The sequence below is a fragment of the Episyrphus balteatus genome, chromosome 1, assembly GCF_945859705.1.
Source record: "Episyrphus balteatus chromosome 1, idEpiBalt1.1, whole genome shotgun sequence".
In the NCBI taxonomy this organism is placed as follows: Eukaryota; Metazoa; Arthropoda; class Insecta; order Diptera; family Syrphidae; genus Episyrphus; species Episyrphus balteatus.
In genome coordinates, this window is record NC_079134.1 from 128017077 (window position 1) to 128042344 (window position 25268).

A 25268-nucleotide genomic window follows, 5' to 3' on the forward strand; every position below is an offset into this window, starting at 1 on the left:
GTCCCGAAGATGTCCCGAAGATGTCCCGAAGATGTCCCGAAGATGTCCCGAAGATGTCCCGAAGATGTCCCGAAGATGTCCCGAAGATGTCCGGAGCATGTCCCGAAGATGTCCCGAGCATGTCCCGAAGATGTCCCGAAGATGTCCCGAAGATGTCCCGAGCATGTCCCGAAGATGTCCCGAAGATGTCCCGAAGATGTCCCGAAGATGTCCCGAGCATGTCCCGAAGATGTCCCGAAGATGTCCCGAAGATGTCCCGAAGATGTCCCGAAGATGTCCCGAAGATGTCCCGAAGATGTCCCGAAGATGTTCCGAAGATGTCCCGAAGATGTCCCGAAGATGTCCCGAAGCTGTTCCGAAGATGTCCCGAAGATATCCCGAAGATGTCCCGAAGATGTCCCCAGCATGTCCCGAAGATGTTCCGAAGATGTCCCGAAGATGTCATGAAGATGTCCCGAAGATGTCCCGAAGATGTCCCGAGCATGTCCCGAGCATGTCCCGAAGATGTCCCGAAGATGTCCCGAAGATGTCCCGAAGATGTCTCGAAGATGTCCCGAAGATGTCCCGAAGATGTCCCGAAGATGTCCCGAAGATGTCCCGAAGATGTCCCGAAGATGTCCCGAAGATGTTCCGAAGATGTCCCGAAGATGTCCCGAGCATGTCCCGAAGATGTCCCGAAGATGTCCCGAGCATGTCCTGAGCATGTCCCGAAGATGTCCCGAAGATGTCCCGAAGATGTCCCGAAGATGTCCCGAAGATGTTCCGAAGATGTCCCGAAGATGTCCCGAGCATGTCCCGAAGATGTCCCGAAGATGTCCCGAAGATGTCCCGAAGATGTCCCGAAGATGTCCCTAAGATGTCCCGAGCATGTCCCGAAGATGTCCCGAAGATGTCCCGAAGATGTCCCGAAGATGTCCCGAAGATGTCCCGAAGATGTCCCGAAGATGTCCCGAGCATGTCCCGAAGATGTCCCGAGCATGTCCCGAGCATGTCCCGAAGATGTCCCGAAGATGTCCCGAAGATGTCCCGAAGATGTTCCGAAGATGTCCCGAAGATGTCCTGAAGTTGTCCCGAAGATGTCCCGAAGATGTCCCGAAGATGTCCCGAAGATGTCCCGAAGATGTCCCGAAGATGTCCCGAAGATGTCCCGAGCATGTCCCGAAGATGTCCCGAAGATGTCCCGAGCATGTCCCGAAGATGTCCCGAAGATGTCCCGAAGATGTCCCGAAGATGTCCCGAGCATGTCCCGAAGATGTCCCGAAGATGTCCCGAAGATGTCCCGAAGATGTCCCGAAGATGTCCCGAAGATGTCCCGAAGATGTCCCGAAGATGTTCCGAAGATGTCCCGAAGATGTCCCGAAGATGTCCCGAAGCTGTTCCGAAGATGTCCCGAAGATATCCCGAAGATGTCCCGAAGATGTCCCCAGCATGTCCCGAAGATGTCCCAAAGATGTCCCGAAGATGTCATGAAGATGTCCCGAAGATGTCCCGAAGATGTCCCGAAGATGTCCCGAAGATATCCCGAAGATGTCCCAAAGATGTCCCGAAGATGTCCCGAAGATGTCCCGAAGATGTCCCAAAGATGTCCCGAAGATGTCCCGAAGATGTCCCGAAGATGTCCCGAAGATGTTCCGAAGATGTCCCGAAGATGTCCCGAAGATGTCCCGAAGATGTCCCGAAGATGTCCCGAAGATGTCCCGAAGATGTCCCGAGCATGTCCCGAAGATGTCCCGAGCATGTCCCGAGCATGTCCCGAAGATGTCCCGAAGATGTCCCGAAGATGTCCCGAAGATGTCCCAAAGATGTCCCGAAGATGTCCCGAAGATCAACATCTTCGGGACATCTTCGGGACATCTTCGGGACGGAAGATGTCCCGAAGATGTTGAGAAGATGTCCCGAAGATGTCCCGAAGATGTCCCGAAGATGTCCCGAAGATGTCCCGAGCATGTCCCGAAGATGTCCCGAAGATGTCCCGAAGGTGTCCCGAAGATGTCCCGAGCATGTCCCGAAGATGTCCCGAGCATGTCCCGAAGATGTCCCGAAGATGTCCCGAAGATGTCCCAAAGATGTCCCGAAGATATCCCGAAGATGTCCCGAGCATGTCCCGAAGATGTCCCGAAGATGTACCGAAGGTGTCCCGAAGATGTCCCGAGCATGTCCCGAAGATATCCCGAAGATGTCCCGAAGATGTCCCGAAGATGTCCCGAAGATGTCCCGAAGATGTCCCGAAGATGTCCCGAAGATGTCCCGAAGATGTCCCGAAGATGTCCCGAAGATATCCCGAAGATGTCCCAAAGATGTCCCGAAGATGTCCCGAAGATGTCCCGAAGATGTCCCGAAGATGTTCCGAAGATGTCCCGAAGATGTCCTGAAGATGTCCCGAAGATGTCCCGAAGATGTCCCGAAGATGTCCCGAAGATGTCCCGAAGATGTCCCGAAGATGTCCCGAAGATGTCCCAAAGATGTCCCGAAGATGTCCCGAAGATATCCCGAAGATGTCCCAAAGATGTCCCGAAAATGTCCCGAAGATGTCCCGAAGATGTCCCGAAGATGTCCCGAAGATGTCCCGAAGATGTCCCAAAGATGTTGAGAAGATGTCCCGAAGATGTCCCGAAGATGTCCCGAAGATGTCCCGAAGATGTCCCGAAGATGTCCCGAGCATGTCCCGAAGATGTCCCGGGACGAAGATGTCCCGAAGATGTCCCGAAGCTTTCCCGAAGATGTCCCGAAGATGTCCCGAAGATGTCCCGGAGATGTCCCGAAGATGTCCCGAAGATGTACCGAAGGTGTCCCGAAGATGTCCCGAGCATGTCCCGAAGATATCCCGAAGATGTCCCGAAGATGTCCCGAAGATGTCCCGAGCATGTCCCGAGCATGTCCCGAAGATGTCCCGAAGATGTCCCGAAGATGTCCCGAAGATGTCCCGAAGATGTCCCGAGCATGTCCCGAAGATGTCCCGAAGATGTCCCGAAGATGTCCCGAAGATGTCCCGAAGATGTTCCGAAGATGTCCCGAAGATATCCCGAAGATGTCCCGAAGGTGTAACGAAGATGTCCCGAGCATGTCCCGAAGATGTCCCGAAGATGTCCCGAAGATATCCCGAAGATGTCCCGAAGATGTCCCGAAGATGTCCCGAAAATGTCCCGAGCATGTCCCGAGCATGTCCCGAAGATATCCCGAAGATGTCCCGAAGATGTCCCGAAGATGTCCCGAAGATGTCCCGAGCATGTCCCGAGCATGTCCCGAAGATGTCCCGAAGATGTCCCGAAGATGTCCCGAGCATGTCCCGAAGATGTCCCGAAGATGTCCCGAAGATGTCCCGAAGGTGTCCCGAAGATGTCCCGAGCATGTCCCGAGCATGTCCCGAAGATGTCCCGAAGATGTCCCGAAGATGTCCCGAAGATGTCCCGAGCATGTCCCGAAGATATCCCGAAGATGTCCCTAAGATGTCCCGAAGATGTCCCGAAGATGTCCCGAGCATGTCCCGAGCATGTCCCGAAGATGTCCCGAAGATGTCCCGAAGATGTCCCGAAGATGTCCCGAGCATGTCCCGAAGATGTCCCGAAGATGTCCCGAAGATGTCCCGAAGATGTCACGAAGATATCCCGAAGATGTCCCGAAGATGTCCCGAAGGTGTAACGAAGATGTCCCGAGCATGTCCCGAAGATGTCCCGAAGATATCCCGAAGATGTCCCGAAGATGTCCCGAAGATGTCCCGAAAATGTCCCGAAGATGTCCCGAAGATGTCCCGAAGATGTCCCGAGCATGTCCCGAAGATGTCCCGAAGATGTCCCGAAGATGTCCCGAAGATGTCCCGAAGGTGTCCCGAAGATGTCCCGAGCATGTCCCGAAGATGTCCCGAAGATGTCCCGAAGCTGTCCCGAAGATGTCCCGAAGATGTCCCGAAGATGTCCTGAAGATGTCCCGAAGATGTCGCGAAGATGTCCCGAAGATGTCCCGAAGATATCCCGAAGTTGTCCCGAAGATGTCCTGAAGATGTCCCGAAGATGTCCCGAAGATGTCCCGAAGATGTCCCGAAGATGTCCCGAAGATGTCCCGATGATATCCCGAAGATGTCCCGAAGATGTCCCGAAGATGTCCCGAAGATGTCCCGAAGATGTCCCGAAGATGTCCCGAGCATGTCCCGAAGATGTCCCGAGCATGTCCCGAAGATGTCCCGAAGATGTCCCGAAGATGTCCCGAAGATGTCCCGAAGATATCCCGAAGATGTCCCGAGCATTTCCCGAAGATGTCCCGAAGATGTCCCGAAGATGTCCCGAAGATGTCCGGAAGATGTCCCGAAGATGTCCCGAAGATGTCCCGAAGATTTCCCGAAGATGAGAGCACAATAATGTATTTTCTATAAGTATTGTACTTGTAGTTTTGTTTTAAGAGAATTTTGAATTTTGCAAGTTTGGGGGTGTTTTGATGCGTATTTACGGAGATATGACGATTTAAACATTTTGAAATGTTATTTTCTTGAAATGTGAATTTCTGACTTCCAATTGATTCCTATTCGAAAAATATGGACTCAGGGAGCAGAAAAATGTTTTTTCTATAAATTTTGGACTTGTAGTTGTATTTTTAGAGAATTTTGAATTTTGCAAGTTTGGGGGTGTTTTGATGCGTATTTACCGAGATATGACGACTTAAACATTTTGAAATGTTATTTTCTTAAAATGTGAATTTCTGACTTCCAATTGATTCCTATTCGAAAGATATCGACTCAGAGAGCACAAAAATGTATTTTCTACAAGTTTTGGACTTGTAGTTTTGTTTTTAGAGAATTTTGAATTTTGCAAGTTTGGGGGTGTTTTGATGCGTATTTACTGAGATATGACCATTTAAACATTTTGAAATGTTATTTTCTTGAAATGTGAATTTCTGACTTCCAATTGATTCCTATTCGAAAGATATCGAATCAGAGAGCACAAAAATGTATTTTCTATAAATTTTGGACTTGTAGTTGTATTTTTAGAGAATTTTGAATTTTGCAAGTTTGGGGGTGTTTTGATGCGTATTTACGGAGATATGACGATTTAAACATTTTGAAATGTTATTTTCTTGAAATGTGAATTTCTGACTTACAACTGATTCCTATTCGAAAGATATCGACTCAGGGAGCACAAAAATGTATTTTCTATAAATTTTGGACTTGTAGTTGTATTTTTAGAGAATTTTGAATTTTGCAAGTTTGGGGGTGTTTTGATGCGTATTTACGGAGATATGACGATTTAAACATTTTGCAATGTTATTTTCTTGAAATGTGAATTTCTGACTTCCAATTGATTCCTATTCGAAAGATATCGACTCAGGGAGCACAAATATGTATTTTCTATAAGTTTTGGACTTTTAGTTTTGTTTTTAGAGAATTTTGAATTTTGCAAGTTTGGGGGTGTTTGGATGCGTATTTACGGAGATATGACGATTTAAACATTTTGAAATGTTATTTTCTTGAAATGTGAATTTCTGACTTCCAATTGATTCCTATTCGAAAAATATCGACTCAGGGAGCACAAATATGTATTTTCTATAAGTTTTGGACTTTTAGTTTTGTTTTTAGAGAATTTTGAATTTTGCAAGTTTGGGGGTGTTTTGATGCGTATTTACCGAGATATGACGATTTAAACATTTTGCAATGTTATTTTCTTGAAATGTGAATTTCTGACTTCCAATTGATTCCTATTCGAAAGATATCGACTCAGCGAGCACAAAAATGCATTTTCTATCAGTTTTGGATTTGTAGTTGTGTTTTTAGAGAATTTTGAATTTTGCAAGTTTGGGGGTGTTTTGATGCGTATTTACGGAGATATGACGATTTAAACATTTTGAAATGTTATATTCTTGAAATGTGAATTTTTGACTTCCAATTGATTCCTATTCGAAAGATATCGACTCAGAGAGCACAAAAATGTATTTTCTACAAGTTTTGGACTTGTAGTTTTGTTTTTAGAGAATTTTGAATTTTGCAAGTTTGGGGGTGTTTTGATGCGTATTTACTGAGATATGACCATTTAAACATTTTGAAATGTTATTTTCTTGAAATGTGAATTTCTGACTTCCAATTGATTCCTATTCGAAAGATATCGAATCAGAGAGCACAAAAATGTATTTTCTATAAATTTTGGACTTGTAGTTGTATTTTTAGAGAATTTTGAATTTTGCAAGTTTGGGGGTGTTTTGATGCGTATTTACGGAGATATGACGATTTAAACATTTTGAAATGTTATTTTCTTGAAATGTGAATTTCTGACTTCCAATTGATTCCTATTCGAAAGATATCGACTCAGAGAGCACAAAAATGTATTTTCTACAAGTTTTGGACTTGTAGTTTTGTTTTTAGAGAATTTTGAATTTTGCAAGTTTGGGGGTGTTTTGATGCGTATTTACTGAGATATGACCATTTAAACATTTTGAAATGTTATTTTCTTGAAATGTGAATTTCTGACTTCCAATTGATTCCTATTCGAAAGATATCGAATCAGAGAGCACAAAAATGTATTTTCTATAAATTTTGGACTTGTAGTTGTATTTTTAGAGAATTTTGAATTTTGCAAGTTTGGGGGTGTTTTGATGCGTATTTACGGAGATATGACGATTTAAACATTTTGAAATGTTATTTTCTTGAAATGTGAATTTCTGACTTCCAATTGATTCCTATTCGAAAGATATCGACTCAGAGAGCACAAAAATGTATTTTCTACAAGTTTTGGACTTGTAGTTTTGTTTTTAGAGAATTTTGAATTTTGCAAGTTTGGGGGTGTTTTGATGCGTATTTACTGAGATATGACCATTTAAACATTTTGAAATGTTATTTTCTTGAAATGTGAATTTCTGACTTCCAATTGATTCCTATTCGAAAGATATCGAATCAGAGAGCACAAAAATGTATTTTCTATAAATTTTGGACTTGTAGTTGTATTTTTAGAGAATTTTGAATTTTGCAAGTTTGGGGGTGTTTTGATGCGTATTTACGGAGATATGACGATTTAAACATTTTGCAATGTTATTTTCTTAAAATGTGAATTTCTGACTTCCAATTGATTCCTATTCGAAAGATATCGACTCAGAGAGCACAAAAATGTATTTTCTACAAGTTTTGGACTTGTAGTTTTGTTTTTAGAGAATTTTGAATTTTGCAAGTTTGGGGGTGTTTTGATGCGTATTTACTGAGATATGACCATTTAAACATTTTGAAATGTTATTTTCTTGAAATGTGAATTTCTGACTTCCAATTGATTCCTATTCGAAAGATATCGAATCAGAGAGCACAAAAATGTATTTTCTATAAGTTTTGGACTTGTAGTTGTATTTTTAGAGAATTTTGAATTTTGCAAGTTTGGGGGTGTTTTGATGCGTATTTACGGAGATATGACGATTTAAACATTTTGAAATGTTATTTTCTTGAAATGTGAATTTCTGACTTACAACTGATTCCTATTCGAAAGATATCGACTCAGGGAGCACAAAAATGTATTTTCTATAAATTTTGGACTTGTAGTTGTATTTTTAGAGAATTTTGAATTTTGCAAGTTTGGGGGTGTTTTGATGCGTATTTACGGAGATATGACGATTTAAACATTTTGCAATGTTATTTTCTTGAAATGTGAATTTCTGACTTCCAATTGATTCCTATTCGAAAGATATCGACTCAGGGAGCACAAATATGTATTTTCTATAAGTTTTGGACTTTTAGTTTTGTTTTTAGAGAATTTTGAATTTTGCAAGTTTGGGGGTGTTTGGATGTGTATTTACGGAGATATGACGATTTAAACATTTTGAAATGTTATTTTCTTGAAATGTGAATTTCTGACTTCCAATTGATTCCTATTCGAAAAATATCGACTCAGGGAGCACAAAAATGTATTTTCTATAAATTTTGGACTTGTAGTTGTATTTTTAGAGAATTTTGAATTTTGCAAGTTTGGGGGTGTTTTGATGCGTATTTACGGAGATATGACGATTTAAACATTTTGCAATGTTATTTTCTTGAAATGTGAATTTCTGACTTCCAATTGATTCCTATTCGAAAAATATCGACTCAGGGAGCACAAATATGTATTTTCTATAAGTTTTGGACTTTTAGTTTTGTTTTTAGAGAATTTTGAATTTTGCAAGTTTGGGGGTGTTTGGATGCGTATTTACGGAGATATGACGATTTAAACATTTTGAAATGTTATTTTCTTGAAATGTGAATTTCTGACTTCCAATTGATTCCTATTCGAAAAATATCGACTCAGGGAGCACAAATATGTATTTTCTATAAGTTTTGGACTTTTAGTTTTGTTTTTAGAGAATTTTGAATTTTGCAAGTTTGGGGGTGTTTTGATGCGTATTTACCGAGATATGACGATTTAAACATTTTGCAATGTTATTTTCTTGAAATGTGAATTTCTGACTTCCAATTGATTCCTATTCGAAAGATATCGACTCAGCGAGCACAAAAATGCATTTTCTATCAGTTTTGGATTTGTAGTTGTGTTTTTAGAGAATTTTGAATTTTGCAAGTTTGGGGGTGTTTGGATGCGTATTTACGGAGATATGACGATTTAAACATTTTGAAATGTTATTTTCTTGAAATGTGAATTTCTGACTTCCAATTGATTCCTATTCGAAAAATATCGACTCAGGGAGCACAAAAATGTATTTTCTATAAATTTTGGACTTGTAGTTGTATTTTTAGAGAATTTTGAATTTTGCAAGTTTGGGGGTGTTTTGATGCGTATTTACGGAGATATGACGATTTAAACATTTTGCAATGTTATTTTCTTGAAATGTGAATTTCTGACTTCCAATTGATTCCTATTCGAAAGATATCGACTCAGGGAGCACAAATATGTATTTTCTATAAGTTTTGGACTTTTAGTTTTGTTTTTAGAGAATTTTGAATTTTGCAAGTTTGGGGGTGTTTGGATGCGTATTTACGGAGATATGACGATTTAAACATTTTGAAATGTTATTTTCTTGAAATGTGAATTTCTGACTTCCAATTGATTCCTATTCGAAAAATATCGACTCAGGGAGCACAAATATGTATTTTCTATAAGTTTTGGACTTTTAGTTTTGTTTTTAGAGAATTTTGAATTTTGCAAGTTTGGGGGTGTTTGGATGCGTATTTACGGAGATATGACGATTTAAACATTTTGAAATGTTATTTTCTTGAAATGTGAATTTCTGACTTCCAATTGATTCCTATTCGAAAGATATCGACTCAGCGAGCACAAAAATGCATTTTCTATCAGTTTTGGATTTGTAGTTGTGTTTTTAGAGAATTTTGAATTTTGCAAGTTTGGGGGTGTTTTGATGCGTATTTACGGAGATATGACGATTTAAACATTTTGAAATGTTATATTCTTGAAATGTGAATTTTTGACTTCCAATTGATTCCTATTCGAAAGATATCGACTCAGAGAGCACAAAAATGTATTTTCTATAAGTTTTGGACTTGTAGTTGTATTTTTAGAGAATTTTGAATTTTGCAAGTTTGGGGGTGTTTTGATGCGTATTTACGGAGATATGACGATATGGGTATATCTAAAAAAATGGCCTTATAAGTCAACATATACCTATTTCAAATGAGAATAAACTTTAACCCTGAAATCTGAAAAATTTGGGTATTTTTTTTTATTATTTAGAAACAGTTTTTCCACTTAGGAACTTGATTCCCTAAAAAAACCTAATATATACAATATACATAAATATTTTTTTCATTCATTGGATCCCTTGGAATTTTAAACTTTCATTGCAGACACTTCAGTAATTCGTATCAATTTTGTTTTACTTCTCTTGACCTAGGTTAAATAAAAGCAGCTTTTCTGTTTAGTATTTGTGCCGTGTGCAAATTGATACCAAAACCAACATCGACAAAATCTTGTCGTGAAATCTTAATTCTTGATATATTCCTTTGAGTCCCAATCTAAAGACACAGAATATACCCACAAATAAATGTAATGGATTCATGCAAATCTTGTATAAGCTGAAAAAAAATACTTATAAGCTTGACGATGAATCTATGCTAAAAATGGTCATTCGACCATGAAGACATAAAGAAGCTATTGACAGGCCAAGCAATCCATGACTGCAGTGGGTCTTTTGTATGCAGATTTAACTGTCAGTGATGGGAACTTTAATTTTATAGTGAAGAAACCATCTGTATAAAAATGCCTTGGCTTGTGTTGAATTTTAAAATTTCCTGCTGATCGATTGAATTGTCATTGTCAACATTGATTGTTGGCAGCTTATTCGACGAATCATAATTTATTGAAAGGAAACGATTTATGACAGTTTGTAATGAGCTTTTGAAAAATCAATTTTAATATAAAACACAGATATTGATTTATGACAAGAATATAAAGTTACAGCAAAAGATGTTTTTCGTTTCTGATTTGAATTGAAGTTTTTCTACAAGAAGTTTCAGAATTGTTATCACGATCGATCTCAGAGAGAGATTTATCACGTTTTACAGAGCTTTATTTGCACTCATTACGAAACGATATTTAAAAACTTCGTAGTTACGGGCAAAAAAAAACAATTTTTTGGACCTTCATATGAAAAATATTTAGCTTCGTCAAATTTTTACCCATTTTAGTTAGGATCCGTTTTGCAAATTTTCCATTTTTTCTCAAATTTTTGTCTAGAACCTGAAAACCTCTTAAATGATCATTCAATGTTAAAAAAAAAGTAATGACTTTTTTAGTACCTTTCTTAGAATTGCCGCACAGTGGTCTGTTTTGACTTTTTTGCTCGCAAAAATAAATTATCTTCTAAACGAATTTAGATATGCCAAAATTTTTCTTTTATCTTGAAAGATATTTCAAAGGCTATATGCAAATTACGAGTTTAAAAAAATTTAACAGGGTGTTTCCGAAATTGGTGCTAAAGTTAGAATTTTTTAACTAAGGTGATAAACATAATGGTATTTTAATATACCTACAATTATTGTCAAAAATACATTTTTGAAATTATTTGAGTGAAGTGACACAGTAATGAAAAAGAAGAGCGTTTGGTAGCCGCTTTTTCCTAGTTTTGACTTTCAAAGCTAAGAAAAAATTTAAAAAACTCTTTTTTTGTTTTCGTCATAATTGATTCGTTGATAATTTCAACTTTGACCTGCTCTAAAAGGCACATCAATAACCCAAATTAAATAATTTTTTTCGATTACTCGAGCTCCAATTATTTTTGAATCCAGTGCATTTAAAAGCACTTTTGCATAAACGGACCACAGTGCGCTGTTGCTAAAATAAAAAAAATTATAAACTTTGCAAATTCGTTCTACTGCTTTAATTAAGGATACATTTGTTAAGGTTTGTTTGCATCTGGCAGCTCTAACTTGGTTAAGATATTTGTTTACTTTTTTTACATAATTCAGATGAAACCTTTTAATTTTATCTTTCAATTAACTCACAACAAAACACTTTAGAAACTCAGATTCTTTATCTTAAAAAGCATACAAATTAAAAATGTCTATAAAAGGTTAAGAATTTTCTTTGGTTAAATTTGTTTCCGCGTGGTTCTGATTTATTGGTTTTAACAATATTATAAAATTGCAAAGAAAAAAATGAATTACAATTTTGTTATTATTCTTTTCACTTGTGTTCTGGGTGTAAGGATTTTTTTTATAAATTTCTTATAAAAAAATTATTCATCTATCATTTCCATGTTTAGGTCACTTTAGCATCCAAAAAACACAAGGTTGATAAGGTCCATTCTGAAGTTATGTCCTATGTCCACCAGCAAATGGGAGATAGTGTTAGGATGAGACGCGGTGGAGGAGGAGGAAGTTCCTTGCATCTTGATTGTTATAATGGATTCATTCCCTTGATCAATTCTTTGGCATCGAATGCAAAAAATGTCTCAGAGTTATGTGTGGACGATGCCAACAAGGAAAAAGATCAGGAATTATCGACACTGATTTCGGAACGTCAACAAATTGAAAATGATGTTGCTAGAATTACCAAATCATTAGATGAGTGTGGCTATGAAAAGGGATTGAATTATTTCAAATGTCTTGCTGATAATGTAAGGGTTTTTGAGAGTTTTTTTTTAGTTTCTGACATATAAATTCTTCCTTTTTTCGGTCTAAAATCACACAGACTGAGCAAAATAGAAAACTAATGGCAAACATTAGAGATAAATCTAGCGAGCTTATATCCAAATTTGGTGATAAAATGGCTGCAATCGATGAAAATGAGTCCAGTTGTCTTATGGATGCAGTTGACATGGCTAAAATTGCAACTGACAATGCATTTGGTGACCTTAAGTCTTGTCTCAATGGTGGCCCAGCAATTCAACCATTTATTGAATAAATTTAATAAAACCGGTAGAAAGCTTATGACTTTGTTGTTCTTTAAGGCAAAAGATCAGTAACAAAATTATTCCAGTAAAATTTTGAGTTAAAAAAAAAAGTTTTGTTGTATTTTTTGTATGTATTTTGCGGTGCTGAACACGACTGAACGGACTTCCCATCAATTGAGCTCTGGGTCGCATGCCAAGTTGATTGGGGTCCCCTTCCACTTGTTTGCGCCACCTCAAACGAGGTCTTCCTCTACTGCGCCATCCATCTGGGTTGGAGTCGAAAACCTACCGGGCCGGAGCATTGTTGTTCACGCACTCCACGTACCCTAGCCATCTTAGGCGTTGTAATAAAGGATTCAGATATTGTTCTTAGAAAATCTAAAAACTGCTAGTTACAATTTACTTGTACCTAAAGCATTTTTTTTACTCGTTTGTATTATTGTTACCACCTAACGATTTTAAATACGTTAAATGGAAACGAGGGCGGACCCAGGAATTTTTTCTAGAGGGGACGGATTGCCAAAAAAAAATCAGCAATAACAGTTAGAAATAAAGTGAAGTATAACACGACTGACTAACAAGCAGCGAATTTTAACGACGCACAGTGATACCGCACTGGTCTAAAACCTGACCAAGAATATTTGGGCACATTTTGCACATCAAATAGATACCAAATGGCAAAAAGTTATTAGGAAGGAAAAATTTTCATTTTCTTGGAACAGTAAAAGCCACATAAGTGCTTACCCAATTACTTCCCGATTAGCCGGAAAAAAAAAATATATTAAAAATCATTTTGAGAAATTAAGTTTTAAAGATGAAATTTAGAAAAAAAAAATGTTTTCGTTTTTTAATTGATTTTGTATAAAATTTTGCAATATTATGGACATATTTATACCATTATTTAATGACCTGGTAGTTTTTAGTCAAATACTAAAGACTACATTCTAATAAATATTAAAGTTCCTAAGAATTAAAAAAAAAAACTGAAACATACTTTTTTTCCCGGGAAACCCAGTTCTTTTTATTTGCATTAAAATTTTTTTTATATCTCAAAAATATTGAGTTCAAATTGTAGGTCTATTGGAGCCAAATTGAAAAAGCTATGAGTATTTTAATATTTCGCTTACGAACGTTTTATTCCAGAGTTCAAAACTTTAAATCGTTCTAACCTCAAGGCCTGTTCACCTCATAACTTCAAAACTACTGCACCGATTCTTTTGAAATTTGGAACACTTTTTCCTTACATATTTTCAAATGTATCTCTGGAGAAATTTTCTCAAAAACATAATATTTATAAAAATCTATAAGTAAGGGTCGCTTTTAAGAAGTTTTTACTTGCGATATAGGTACTATATATCAAGTTATGCATTCGTACAAAAAAAAAAGTTGAGATAACATTTTTCCATGACATTACGATGGTAGACAATGCCAAAAAAGTGGGTCCCGGAAGTCCGTCTGTCTGTCAGTCTGTCTGTCTGTCTGTATAAGGAGCTACAGCCTAAACTTATGGACCGATTAATGTCAAACTTGGTATGTAGCGTTATTTGGCGACTCTCCAGAGGGGTTTTTAGAATTAATTTTTTTGGACCAAAAATAACGGTACTTGTCATATACCGATTTTAGAAAAATTAAAATATCTCAAAAACGGCTCTAACAATTTTGTTTAAAAAATTCAAGTGTTAGTTTTAAGCTAAGGTCTATCTTCCAATGAAAAAATTTTTTTTTGAGAATCATTATTAACGGTACCTGCCATAGAACCGTTTTTTTCAAATCCGATTATCTCCGAAACTACTTATTCGATTTCAACGAAACTTTTTGTGAAGAAGCATTTATATAATTTAAATATAAGCCAAAAATAAGATTTTGAAAAAAATAATTTTTGGATTTTTAAAAAAATTTTTAAAATTTTTTTTTGAAAAATCAAATTTTCGAAAACGGGACATTGAATTTTTTTGAAATTTTGTTTTTAGATGTTGATAAGTTGTTTCTAAAGAATGGCATACCAATTTTATTTTAAAACTTTTTTTCCAAAAAATTATTTATAAAAAATTAGTTTTTTAAAAAACGGCTCTAACGATTTTGAAAATTTTTTTTTTCTAAAAATGCATCTTAATATATCAATCAAAACTGCATACTTACTTTGGAGGGCAATTTAATTTCAGATTTTATTTTATTTTTTTTTTAAACGAATTTTATTTTTTTTTTTCCAAATTTCTATATAAAAAGTCTTAAAAATTTAAGCAACTTTAACTCTAAGAGCAAGTTCGTGCGACCCAGTCGTGCATTTTATTTTTTCAAGGGGTCTTTATTTTCATGATCCTGAACTTTGCAGACAATTTGGCTGCTGAGGTTTGGACAGCCACGAAAGTCGCAAAACTCGTCTGATTTGGAAAAATTACGGCTTCGTTTAATCAAAATTTAGGGGCGATATTTTTTAGTTTTTTTATATTTGTGTTAACAAAAAAGTTCCATTTATTTTTTGAAAATAGGTCCATTATTACAGTGGTGACAAAAGTTCAAAAATTTTTTAAAATCATTTTTTTGATGTTTTTTTTGCGTTTTTTGGCCAGAACTTTTTTGTTAAGACAAAAAAAAATATCGCCCCTAGATTTTCATTTAACGAAGCGATTGTCGTTTAATCTTTTAAAATCAGACGAGTTTTGCGACTTTGTTGGCTGTCCAAACGTCAGCCGAAAAATTGTCTGCAAAGTTCAGGACCATATTTTTTTTTTATTTTTGATTCTCATAGAATGTATAAAATATATAGGTATGCAGTTAAAAATAAAGGCATAAATTTTCCTTGTGGTGCAATGGTACCATTTCAAAAGTGTACTTTCTCACCAGAAAATAACACCTTTTAACGAAAAATATTTTGATGAGCATATTTTATTATTTTTTTTCTATGGTATATTAAATGAGCATAAAAAATTTCATCAGTCTACCACTTATTTTCAAGGAGTTCTTTGTAATATTTTGGCTCTTGTTCTTTAAATAAATGACTATTTATTAAGAGTGCAATAACTTTTCACATGATATCCCAGACATTTTGGTATTGACTTTATTCGATCGGGCATTAAAAATTACCTCGAAATCATGTATATATTAGCAATTTTTTCAAAAACTTGAAGACATAGAAACATATATTTTCACTGTTCGATAAGGAATCAATTGAGGCAGTTTTCTGTGTGAGTAATTTTTTTTATTAAAATTCACAGACTGGACAAAAATATTATAAAATGATTTAAAAAAAAATTTTTTTTTCGCCTATTTTTAACTTTGAAATCGATTATTTCAAAAAATATTTATTATAATATATTGATTTAAAAATTAGAATTAAATGTACAATTTTGCTTTTTGGAAATGGTATCATTTATTACTGTAAGTGTTGCCGTTGTTTTTTAATTATTTTTTTTTATTTTGATAATTTTTTTTTTAGAAAACTGTCCCTCCCACCTAAAGGGGGGTAGATAGATCCCCCTTTCTAAAGAAAAAAATTTTTGTATTGAACTCCTCCACAAAAATTCGTTATCAAATCCTGTCGCCCAAGATATCCTACTACGTGCCAAAACAACATTTTTGTTCTATACCTACCTAAAAGTTCGAATTTCTGTATCTGGGTTGAAATCGTAAATTTTTTTTTCTGGACCAATTTTAAACCGATTTTTATTAAAAAAAATACCTCGTTTGATTTGGAAATAAATATTATTCTAGAATATATTTTTAAAACAGCATGTTGCTATGAAAATATATACTTTAATTTGATGTCGAAGTTGGGTAAATGACGAAAAAAAAATGTAATTTTTGAACTTTGACAGCTTATAAATTCTAGGTGGTTTAATCGAGTTACATTTTTTATACATTGTTGAAAAGGTATATTTAAATCCTATCAGAAACTGTGCAAAAATCGAAAATGGGTAAAAATTTGACGAAGCTAGATTTTTTTGAATGGGTGACGGTCCCTAACTCCAGATTTTGGGGGTGTTAGGGACTTTTTAAATACCGTTTCGTAATCAGTGCGACTAGCACTAGCCCCCGTAGGTATATTTTAAAACCTCATTTTTGTAACACCGTGTTATCATTTCTCTGTTAATAGGTTAATACTAATGGTAGAAACTTGGTAGAGGTCTTTATTTTTAGAAGAAATATCTATTTCGGATTCTGTTGAGCAGAGAAGAGGCGAGACACACAGTGATGAAGTTGATCTGCCTAATTGTAGCCACCAAGTCGCAATTTATTTAGATAAAATAACCTTCAACGCCCTTTCCCTTCGAGGAGTCTAGGTACCAACGAGCTGCCTTTTTCAATGCAAGAAGATGACAGGAAAGCACCCAAATTTTTGAAATGAGCTTCTACATAATGCTCTAAACGAGCCCACTAAATGGACTGTTCGTTGAAAGAGTACCTATTATTAATTTATTAATTATAATAAATATTGAGTTAAATAAAAAAAAAAGTAAACAATTTATTTATATGCTCATTTTTATTTAAAACAAAATGTTTTTAAAAGCTTTAACCGCATCATGGTTAATATCCAGCGGTACTGGAGGAACTTGGTGAATCGGTTGTACCGGTAGACAAAGTTTCGTTTGTGGAAGATTCATCATCACCAATCTGAGTTTGAATAATTGGTCCATTCTTAATGCATTCCTTAAGATCAACATAAGCTTGATCAGTTTCAGCCTTAGCTGTTGCAACTGCCTTCATAATGCAAGATAGTTCGCTATTATCAATTTCGTCAGATTTATCGGCATATTTAGACATGAGATCTCTAGATTGATCACTGATCAGTTGCATTAGTTTTCTATTAGTTTCAGCCTTAAAGAAAAAATTATTGTATTAAATAAATTTATGATAAATAAAATACACATACATTATCCTGGAGACAAATGAAATATTGCAAACCGCCTAGTTTGGTACAATCCGACAAGGATTTGCTGATTTTTTCAACTTCAGCAGCAACTTGTGCACGCGAATTCTGTAGGTTCAATAATTCCTGATCTTTTTCGTAATTAGACTTATAGACACAAGCATTTGATACATCCTTGGCTTTGGTAGCAAGGGAATTGATTAGTGGCAAAAATCCATTGAAGCATTCCAAGTGCATGGTGTTGCCCCTCATCATTCGAACATTTCTCATGCCCATTTGAGCATATGACATAACTTCGGAATGAGCTTTTTCCACCTTATGGTGACTGGATGCAAAAGTTGCCTAAAATTGAATTGTATACAATTAAGAGAAATTAAAAGTGTAAAAAGTGATGTCCTTACACTCAGGACACAGGCGAAAATAGCCAAAATAATACTGCACTTCATTTTGGTTAGTTGATTTTCTAGAAAAAACCTTGATATCTTGAAAAAAAAAACTAGCTATTGAAACTTTTGTGGAGGCCAACAATCTTTTATAGTTTTCAGAAGCTGATTAAAGTATTTGCTAAATGAGTTAATGTGTTTGAAGTAGCCACTTGTGATCAAGTTCATTAAAAATATTAATAAAAAGCACCTAACATAAAAAAAATATAAATGCAATAAATGGGTCGTTTGAATTGACTACTATGCAGCTCAATATTAGCAAAGGCTATGTTAAAAAAGTACCTAATGCATTTAATTTTAGAACTGTTTTCAATTTTTGTATTCAAGTATCAAAAATTTTTTTTATTTTTGTGAAAACTGTTCGTACGCCATTATTCTATTTGCGATAGAAGATAGAAAACACTATCATTTCCGGCTGTTATTAGTTTAAAATTAGTTGAAAGCATCTCAAGTGCTAAATAAAATAAAAATCTATTTATATACAGATAAAATAATATTTTTCTCAAAATTAATTGGACACTTAATAAATTGTAAGTGAAGAGGTCAAAATAAAGTAGCCAGTACGTCAATGCTCCTAGCTTCACAATTAGCATGGAAACACTTTAAGATGGATTTAAGACTTTTAAGGCACTTCTAACATTGTTCTTTAAGAACGATTTAAGTTCATATTAAATATAAATAGGTACAAATTGCAATAAGGCGTTACGAAAGAAAGAATTGAGAATTTTTTATGTCGTTGAAACCGAATCCGAAATCCGTCAAGTTTGCGAGATAACCTGAAGGTGCCACTATGTTAATTATATGTTTTTCGGGTTTCTTATATCAGAATAGAAGTCTATTTTGGCTTATCACGTCAGGTTTTCCAGATAACCTCAAAAAAGATGTTCGAGTCGGCTTGTCTGGTGAACTCTTTTTGAGTGTATCTAGAAAACCTGACGTGATCGAGTAAAACGGACTTCGGATTCAGTTTCAGCGACCAAAGTTAGATCCTCAATTCAGCAATTTTTTTTTTTTTGGTTGTCACAGGGTATTTTTTTAAGCAAGCAGACAAAAAAGGGGAAATACAAATTTAATCAGCCAATGCAATTTTATCTTGTCAAAGGGTCTGTTTTTAAGGTGTAGAGAAAATGTAAGTTTATGCAAAAACTAAGTAATAATACTCTGGTAACCTATTGATTCCAGAAATTTTGTTGAATTTGAAACTTGTACCAAGAATCTAAAGTGACCTTAAAAATATCATGGTTAAAATGGTGTCTATTCTTCGAAAAAAAGAAAAAATTGATAGGGTAACTTAGTAAAATTTGGAATCAAGAGCAAAGAGACTTCATAAAAAATAATTTTGGGTGAAAGGGTGTTCTATTTAAAAGAAAGAGAGTACCTTAATTCTGTAAATGGTTAAAAATTTTGGTGTAGATTATACGAAAATTTGGGTTACATTTGAGGCAACACCAAAATTTTATTTAAATGTTTAATTTGAACGTATTAAATTTTTAAGTCTTAATAATCAAGGACGTTTTCTCGAATTTAAAGTTTTAGTTTATTATAATGATATTATTTCTTTCGTTTTCTTTTATATTATTTTTTTAATATTATTAGTGTAAGTATCTTACTTCTTTAAAATGAAACAAAATATTTCTCAAAGTGATTACTAATCATTAAATAATTTTTTTTTTTCACAAACTATGTGAAGTGAAATCTTATTGGTGATCCAATTTTGTCAGTTATTCATACAATATACTTCGAAAAAAAAAACACAAAGTGCCTCCATTTCTGTTTATGTTTATTAGTTTTTAATTTCGCAATATTAAAAACTAATAACTTTTGTTTTGAGCTTATCCCAAAGAATGTATTAAAAACTACCACAGAACCGCGTAGCATTAAAATGTTTCTGTCAATTTCACAACCTTGATTTTTATAGCGCCTCAACAATTTTTTTTGTTAGATACTAAAAATTCCAACAAAATAAAACTGAAGTTAGCGGACGAAGATAAGAAAACAATTACTTTTTTGATATCCAAAACGAAAGCTAATTAAATGCTAATTTGTTGCGCAAAATTTAATTTTGCAGCTCCCCTCAGTCAGTTTTGATTTCAATTTTAAGTTTATAGAGACAAGAGACAATTGTAGCTTTTGAAAAAAGATTGACAGTACCTGTTTATCTATTATATATATTAAAGCTTGGTTTTGTGTACGTTCGCTAACCGGCCACACCGGCTGACTTATTTTCTTAATTTTTTGCTTAAATCAAAGAGGCATAAGAGGAGAAGGTTTAAAACAAAAAAAATTTAAGATTTTATAGGGTAAATAGGGGTAACACGACATTGAAAAAAGAGGACTATTTTCTAAACGGTAAGTCGTAAAGAGTTGACTTTTTTTAAATGATAGACAAAGAAATTATAGGAAATATAGGTTTTAATTATGCACATGCATAAGTTTTTTGCATAGGTAGGCCACTTTTGCTTAAAGTTTAAAAGTGAATATTTTTAAACTCATTTTATGAACTTTTCAAGTTTTGATCCTCTTTTTCATTTGAAAATTAACTAATTACAGAGTCGAAAATTAGAAATAAATACAAGAAATGGCGGAACAAAGTCCGCCGGGTCAGCTAGTGATTACTAAAAAATCAGCCTTCAATCGTTATTGTAACCATCATATTTGTAGAATCAATTTAACGTCGAAGTTCCCCAGTGTACTAGTCAATTAATATTACCCAGACTAATCAATTCGATATAAGAACGAATATAGCTATATTCTGCATACATTTAGCAAAACTGCATACATTTTGGCAATACCTCTTCTCCCAAAATTAGCTTGGTCAAATAGAAGAAAACTTGCTTTTTTTCTCACTTTTGTCTAGTACATAACGAAATTGAAAATTCTGTGTTATATTGCTTCTACAGTTGAATACAATTTGAAGTTTAGAAAGTGCACTTTTTTAACTTACCTACCTATGTAAAAATTATTAAAAACAGTGTAAAATAAGTTTTGGTTTAAAAAATTAAACTTTGAAATTAGCTATTTGTGCATTTAAAACAAAAATATGTCAAGAGCTACCATTGGGAACCACAGAGAATGCAATAATTGAAGCTAATATTAAGAATGCACTTTCGCTATGAACAATATTGCGTAAGGTATTGGAAAATACGTTAAATTTGTAATTTAATAGAATAGTTAGACAGACGATTTCGAAGTGCCCTACAGTATTTGCAATAAAACATAATTCCTTTTTTTTTTTTTAATTTTTTTTTTTGACGTTAATTTTTGTTGTCGAATTCTTTTGCTGAACCCAGCTGAGTAGTAGCGGAGATAGCTTATTTATTTTCAAGCTGTGTAGTGCACTTTTTTTCGTATTCTGTTCATCGACAGCTTTCCAGTCGAGTTATTTAGCTTTCGCCGGTTCATATTTATTTTGTTTGATTAAACTAATCGCATCAGTTTAACAAAATTAACATTCACATAAGTTTCATAGATCAGACGTGTGTGTATTTTTGATAAGAAATTCTTTCCGCTGAATCAGAAATGGGACTTTTCATTCAAGTATTTCCAGCTATTATTATCTTGAAAATGTAGCCATTAACTTCAAGAAGGCACTTCAAATTCGTTCATATTGAAAACTAAGTCGAATGAACTGTATAAAAAGCTCTGGATTTCATTGAACTTCCTCAGTTTCAGCTTCAATTTTTTTGACCAGCAAAATAAACAAAGAAAATCAACTTAAAAATAATGAATTGCATTATCATTTTGTCTATCATTGCCTGCGCCTTGAATGTAAGGAAATTTTAATTTATCACAGAAAACTTATAAATAAATTTTTCTTTTTCGCTCAAAATTAGGCCTCTATGGCATCCGGCAGTCACCACAAGGCAGAAAAGGCTCATTCTGCAGTCATGTCGCATGTTGCTGAAAAAATGGGAAGTGTTCGCATGATGAGATCGAATAGAGTTCACCTAGAATGCTACAATGGATTTCTGCCATTGATCAACTCCTTGGCACTCAAGGCAAAGGAAAACTCAAATCTGTGTGTGAAAGATGCCGATAACAAAAAAGATACAGTATCCGCCAACTTGAACAGCACCGAGGTCGCAGCTGCAGTTAAACAGATCACCGATTCATTGGAAGATTGCTCTAACCAGAAAGGTTTGGAATACTTCGTCTGCCTTTCCAATAATGTATGTCCTTAATTTTGTTCAATAATTATCAAATCCTTACTAACCTTTCTTATATTCGACAGGCTGACAAGAATCTACAACTTTTGGAGATCATCAAAACCAAATCTCAACAAATGCTTCAACAAAACACTGTTGAAGTTGGTCAAATCGATTCTGATGAGCACAGTTGTATCATGGATGCAGTTGACAAGGCTAAGAACGAAAGCGATCTTGCTTTCGGCAAGCTCAAGTCTTGCATCAATGGTGAAGCCACATTTGATGAAGTCGAACAAGACGAAGCAGTTGAAGCTTAAATTGAGCTGTGAATTGAAAAATCATCAAGGAAATGTGAAGGTTTTTTAATAAATTAAAGTGCATTAAAAAAATCTTGTTTTTATTCGAATGTACGTTAAATTATTTTACAATTGCTTCAAATAATATTATATCGAAGAGTGAGAAGTAAATTAGGTAAGGTTAGACATCAGAAAAACAGTTTCAAGAAGATAAGCAGCAAACTAAATGGTATTGTCTGCTCACGACCGATCCGGCGTTTGACGTCAAATCTCGTTACTATAAGAACTCGACTTAAGCCATCAAACGTGCTTCAAAACTTTAGTAGTATGGTAAACCTCAGTTTCCTCGAGGTGTAGTGCCCATCTGGCAACTCTAGAACACAAATCCTTCTTTTTCAAAGCTTAAAGAAAAGCTTGACAACCGGTGAAGATTTTGAATACAAAATACCTTAATACTGGATGGAGATCATAAGGACTGGTCTGAAGGCCAATTTTCTGGCTTTAATTATATTGACTAAACAGTTTCAACCAAAACTTTTTTCTGGGCTTTGATCCGAAAATATTTGTTTTCGAATGAAAGAAAAAAAAATATTTCGATTGAAAATAATTAAACAACCCGAACTCCTACAAACTTTTGGTTTTCAGTTATGAATAGAGTCTAAAGAGTCCTTTCTATTTATATCTCATTCGATGGATTTTGAGAAAATTTTTGAAAATTCGGAATTTTTAGACAAGGGGTACCCCTTCTATAATTTTCGAAAATCTTAAAAAAATTAATTTCTAATTTTTTTAGCTGAATGAATAGGCCTGCTAACTGTGATCTCATGACTGTAAACCAAAACTTTTTTCGGGGCTTTAATCCGAAACTATCCGTTTTCGAATGAAAGAAAAAAAAAATATTTCGATTGAAAATAATCCAGCAACCCGAACTCCTACAAACTTTTGGTTTTCAGTTATGAATAGAGTCTAAAGAGTCCTCTCTATTTATATCTCATTCGATAGATTTTGAGAAAAATTTTGAAAATTCGGAATTTTTAGAAAAGGGATAATTTGCGAAAATCTTAAAAAAATAAATTTGTCATTTTTTTAGCTGAATGAATGGGCCTGCTAACTGTGATCTCAGGACTGTAAACCAAAACTTTTTTCGGGGCTTTGATCCGAAAATATCCGTTTTCGAATGAAAGAAAAAAAAATATTTCGATTGAAAATAATCCAGCAACCTGAACTCCTACAAACTTTTGGTTTTCAGTTATGAATAGAGTCTAAAGAGTCCTTTCTATTTATATCTCATTCGATGGATTTTGAGAAAATTTTTGAAAATTCGGAATTTTTGAAAATTCGGAATTTTTGAAAATTCGGAATTTTTGAAAATTCGGAATTTTTATACAAGGGGTACCCCTTGGATAATTTTCGAAAATCTTAAAAAAATAAATTTGTAATTTTTTTAGCTGAATGAATAGGCCTGCTAACTGTGATCTCATGACTGTAAACCAAAACTTTTTTCGGGGCTTTGATCCGAAAATATCCGTTTTCGAATGAAAGAAAAAAAAAATATTTCGATTGAAAATAATTCAGCAACCCGAACTCCTATAAACTTTTGGTTTTCAGTTATGAATAGAGTCTAAAGAGTCATTTCTATTTATTTCTCATTCGATGGATTTTGAGAAAAATTTTGAAAATTCGGAATTTTTAGACCCCTTCTCATGAGACTTACACAAAGGGACTTTAAGCTTAAATGCACCAATACGGTGTTTGCATTTAATTTTTTGTTTCTCATTTATGCAATAAATGATTAATATCTTATTGCATGTGCATTTCGCAATGTGCATTGGCTCAATCAAAATTGTGGTTGATTTTATCAAAAGTGAAATGCACGAAAGAATGGCTTGGTTAAGATATAGGTAGGTATGAATAAAAACAAGATTTTTTTAATGCACTTTAATTTATTAAAAAACCTTCACATTTCTTTGATGATTTTTCAATTCACAGCTCAATTTAAGCTTCAACTGCATCGTCTTGTTCGACTTCATCAAATGTGGCTTCACCATTGATGCAAGACTTGAGCTTGCCGAAAGCAAGATCGCTTTCGTTCTTAGCCTTGTCAACTGCATCCATGATACAACTGTGCTCATCAGAATCGATTTGACCAACTTCAACAGTGTTTTGTTGAAGCATTTGTTGAGATTTGGTTTTGATGATCTCCAAAAGTTGTAGATTCTTGTCAGCCTGTCGAATATAAGAAAGGTTAGTAAGGATTTGATAATTATTGAACAAAATTAAGGACATACATTATTGGAAAGGCAGACGAAGTATTCCAAACCTTTTTGGTTGGAGCAATCTTCCAATGAATCGGTGATCTGTTTAACTGCAGCTGCGACCTCGGTGCTGTTCAAGTTGGCGGATACTATATCTTTTTTGTTATCGGCATCTTTCACACACAGATTTGAGTTTTCCTTTGCCTTGAGTGCCAAGGAGTTGATCAATGGCAGAAATCCATTGTAGCATTCTAGGTGAACTCTATTCGATCTCATCATGCGAACACTTCCCATTTTTTCAGCAACATGCGACATGACTGCAGAATGAGCCTTTTCAGCCTTGTGGTGACTGCCGGATGCCAAAGAGGCCTAATTTCATACGAAAAAGAGAAAGAAGTTTTAAATTTTGATCAGTTTTCTGCGATAAATTAAAATGTCCTTACATTCAAGGCGCAGGCAATGATAGACAAAATGATAATGCAATTCATTATTTGTAAGTTGATTTTCTTTGTTTATTTGCTGGTCAAAAAAAATTGAAGCTGTAACTGAGAAAGTTCAAGGGAATTCACAGCTTTTTATAGTCCGTTCATTCAAATTTTAAATACGCATATTGTAAGTGGCTTCTTGAAGTTAATTGTAATTATAAGATAAAATTCTTTACAAAACTCTTGAAATATTTTAATAATTTCGAGTAGGTACTTGAGTTAGTAAAACGTGTATCGAAGAGAGGTGCCTTATCTAAATGGTTTCTAGGAAAAACGTGATTACTATTCTCTATTCTATACTCTGATTGAAAGTAGGAGTACTTCGGTTTAATTTTTTTATTAATTTACACTGAGCATCAGTAATATTTCAATGATATTAAATACATTTTAATTTTAATTTTAAGGAACCAAATGACATATTTATATCATAAACGTGATGTCATAGATTTTTCTGACTTCGAATTCGAACCCAGCCTATAAAAA

At 34.9% G+C, this 25268-nt stretch overlaps 4 protein-coding genes across 4 annotated transcripts; 2 read left to right on the top strand and 2 right to left on the bottom strand.

Annotated features, from left to right (window-relative positions):
- The first annotated feature begins 11482 nt into the window (after positions 1–11482).
- On the top strand, positions 11483–12331 carry LOC129905962 (uncharacterized). The gene is made up of 3 exons (XM_055981590.1): positions 11483–11602; positions 11665–12018; positions 12093–12331. Exons 1-3 carry the CDS (start codon positions 11558–11560, stop codon positions 12303–12305), a joined length of 612 nt encoding a protein of 203 aa, XP_055837565.1. The 5' UTR covers positions 11483–11557; the 3' UTR covers positions 12306–12331.
- Positions 12332–16755: 4424 nt separating this feature from the next.
- Positions 16756–17700, bottom strand: LOC129905959 (uncharacterized). Its single transcript, XM_055981587.1, has 3 exons — positions 17563–17700; positions 17165–17503; positions 16756–17109 (listed from the first exon to the last, which is right to left on the bottom strand). Exons 1-3 carry the CDS (start codon positions 17605–17607, stop codon positions 16819–16821), a joined length of 675 nt encoding a protein of 224 aa, XP_055837562.1. The 5' UTR covers positions 17608–17700; the 3' UTR covers positions 16756–16818.
- A 3531-nt stretch (positions 17701–21231) lies between these two features.
- Positions 21232–22149, top strand: LOC129905961 (uncharacterized). Its single transcript, XM_055981589.1, has 3 exons — positions 21232–21372; positions 21438–21773; positions 21836–22149. The coding sequence occupies exons 1-3, from the start codon at positions 21328–21330 to the stop codon at positions 22064–22066; spliced, it is 612 nt and encodes a 203-aa protein (XP_055837564.1). The 5' UTR covers positions 21232–21327; the 3' UTR covers positions 22067–22149.
- Positions 22150–23968: 1819 nt separating this feature from the next.
- On the bottom strand, positions 23969–24877 carry LOC129905960 (uncharacterized). The gene is made up of 3 exons (XM_055981588.1): positions 24744–24877; positions 24334–24669; positions 23969–24271 (listed from the first exon to the last, which is right to left on the bottom strand). The coding sequence occupies exons 1-3, from the start codon at positions 24786–24788 to the stop codon at positions 24041–24043; spliced, it is 612 nt and encodes a 203-aa protein (XP_055837563.1). The 5' UTR covers positions 24789–24877; the 3' UTR covers positions 23969–24040.
- Positions 24878–25268: the final 391 nt, after the last annotated feature.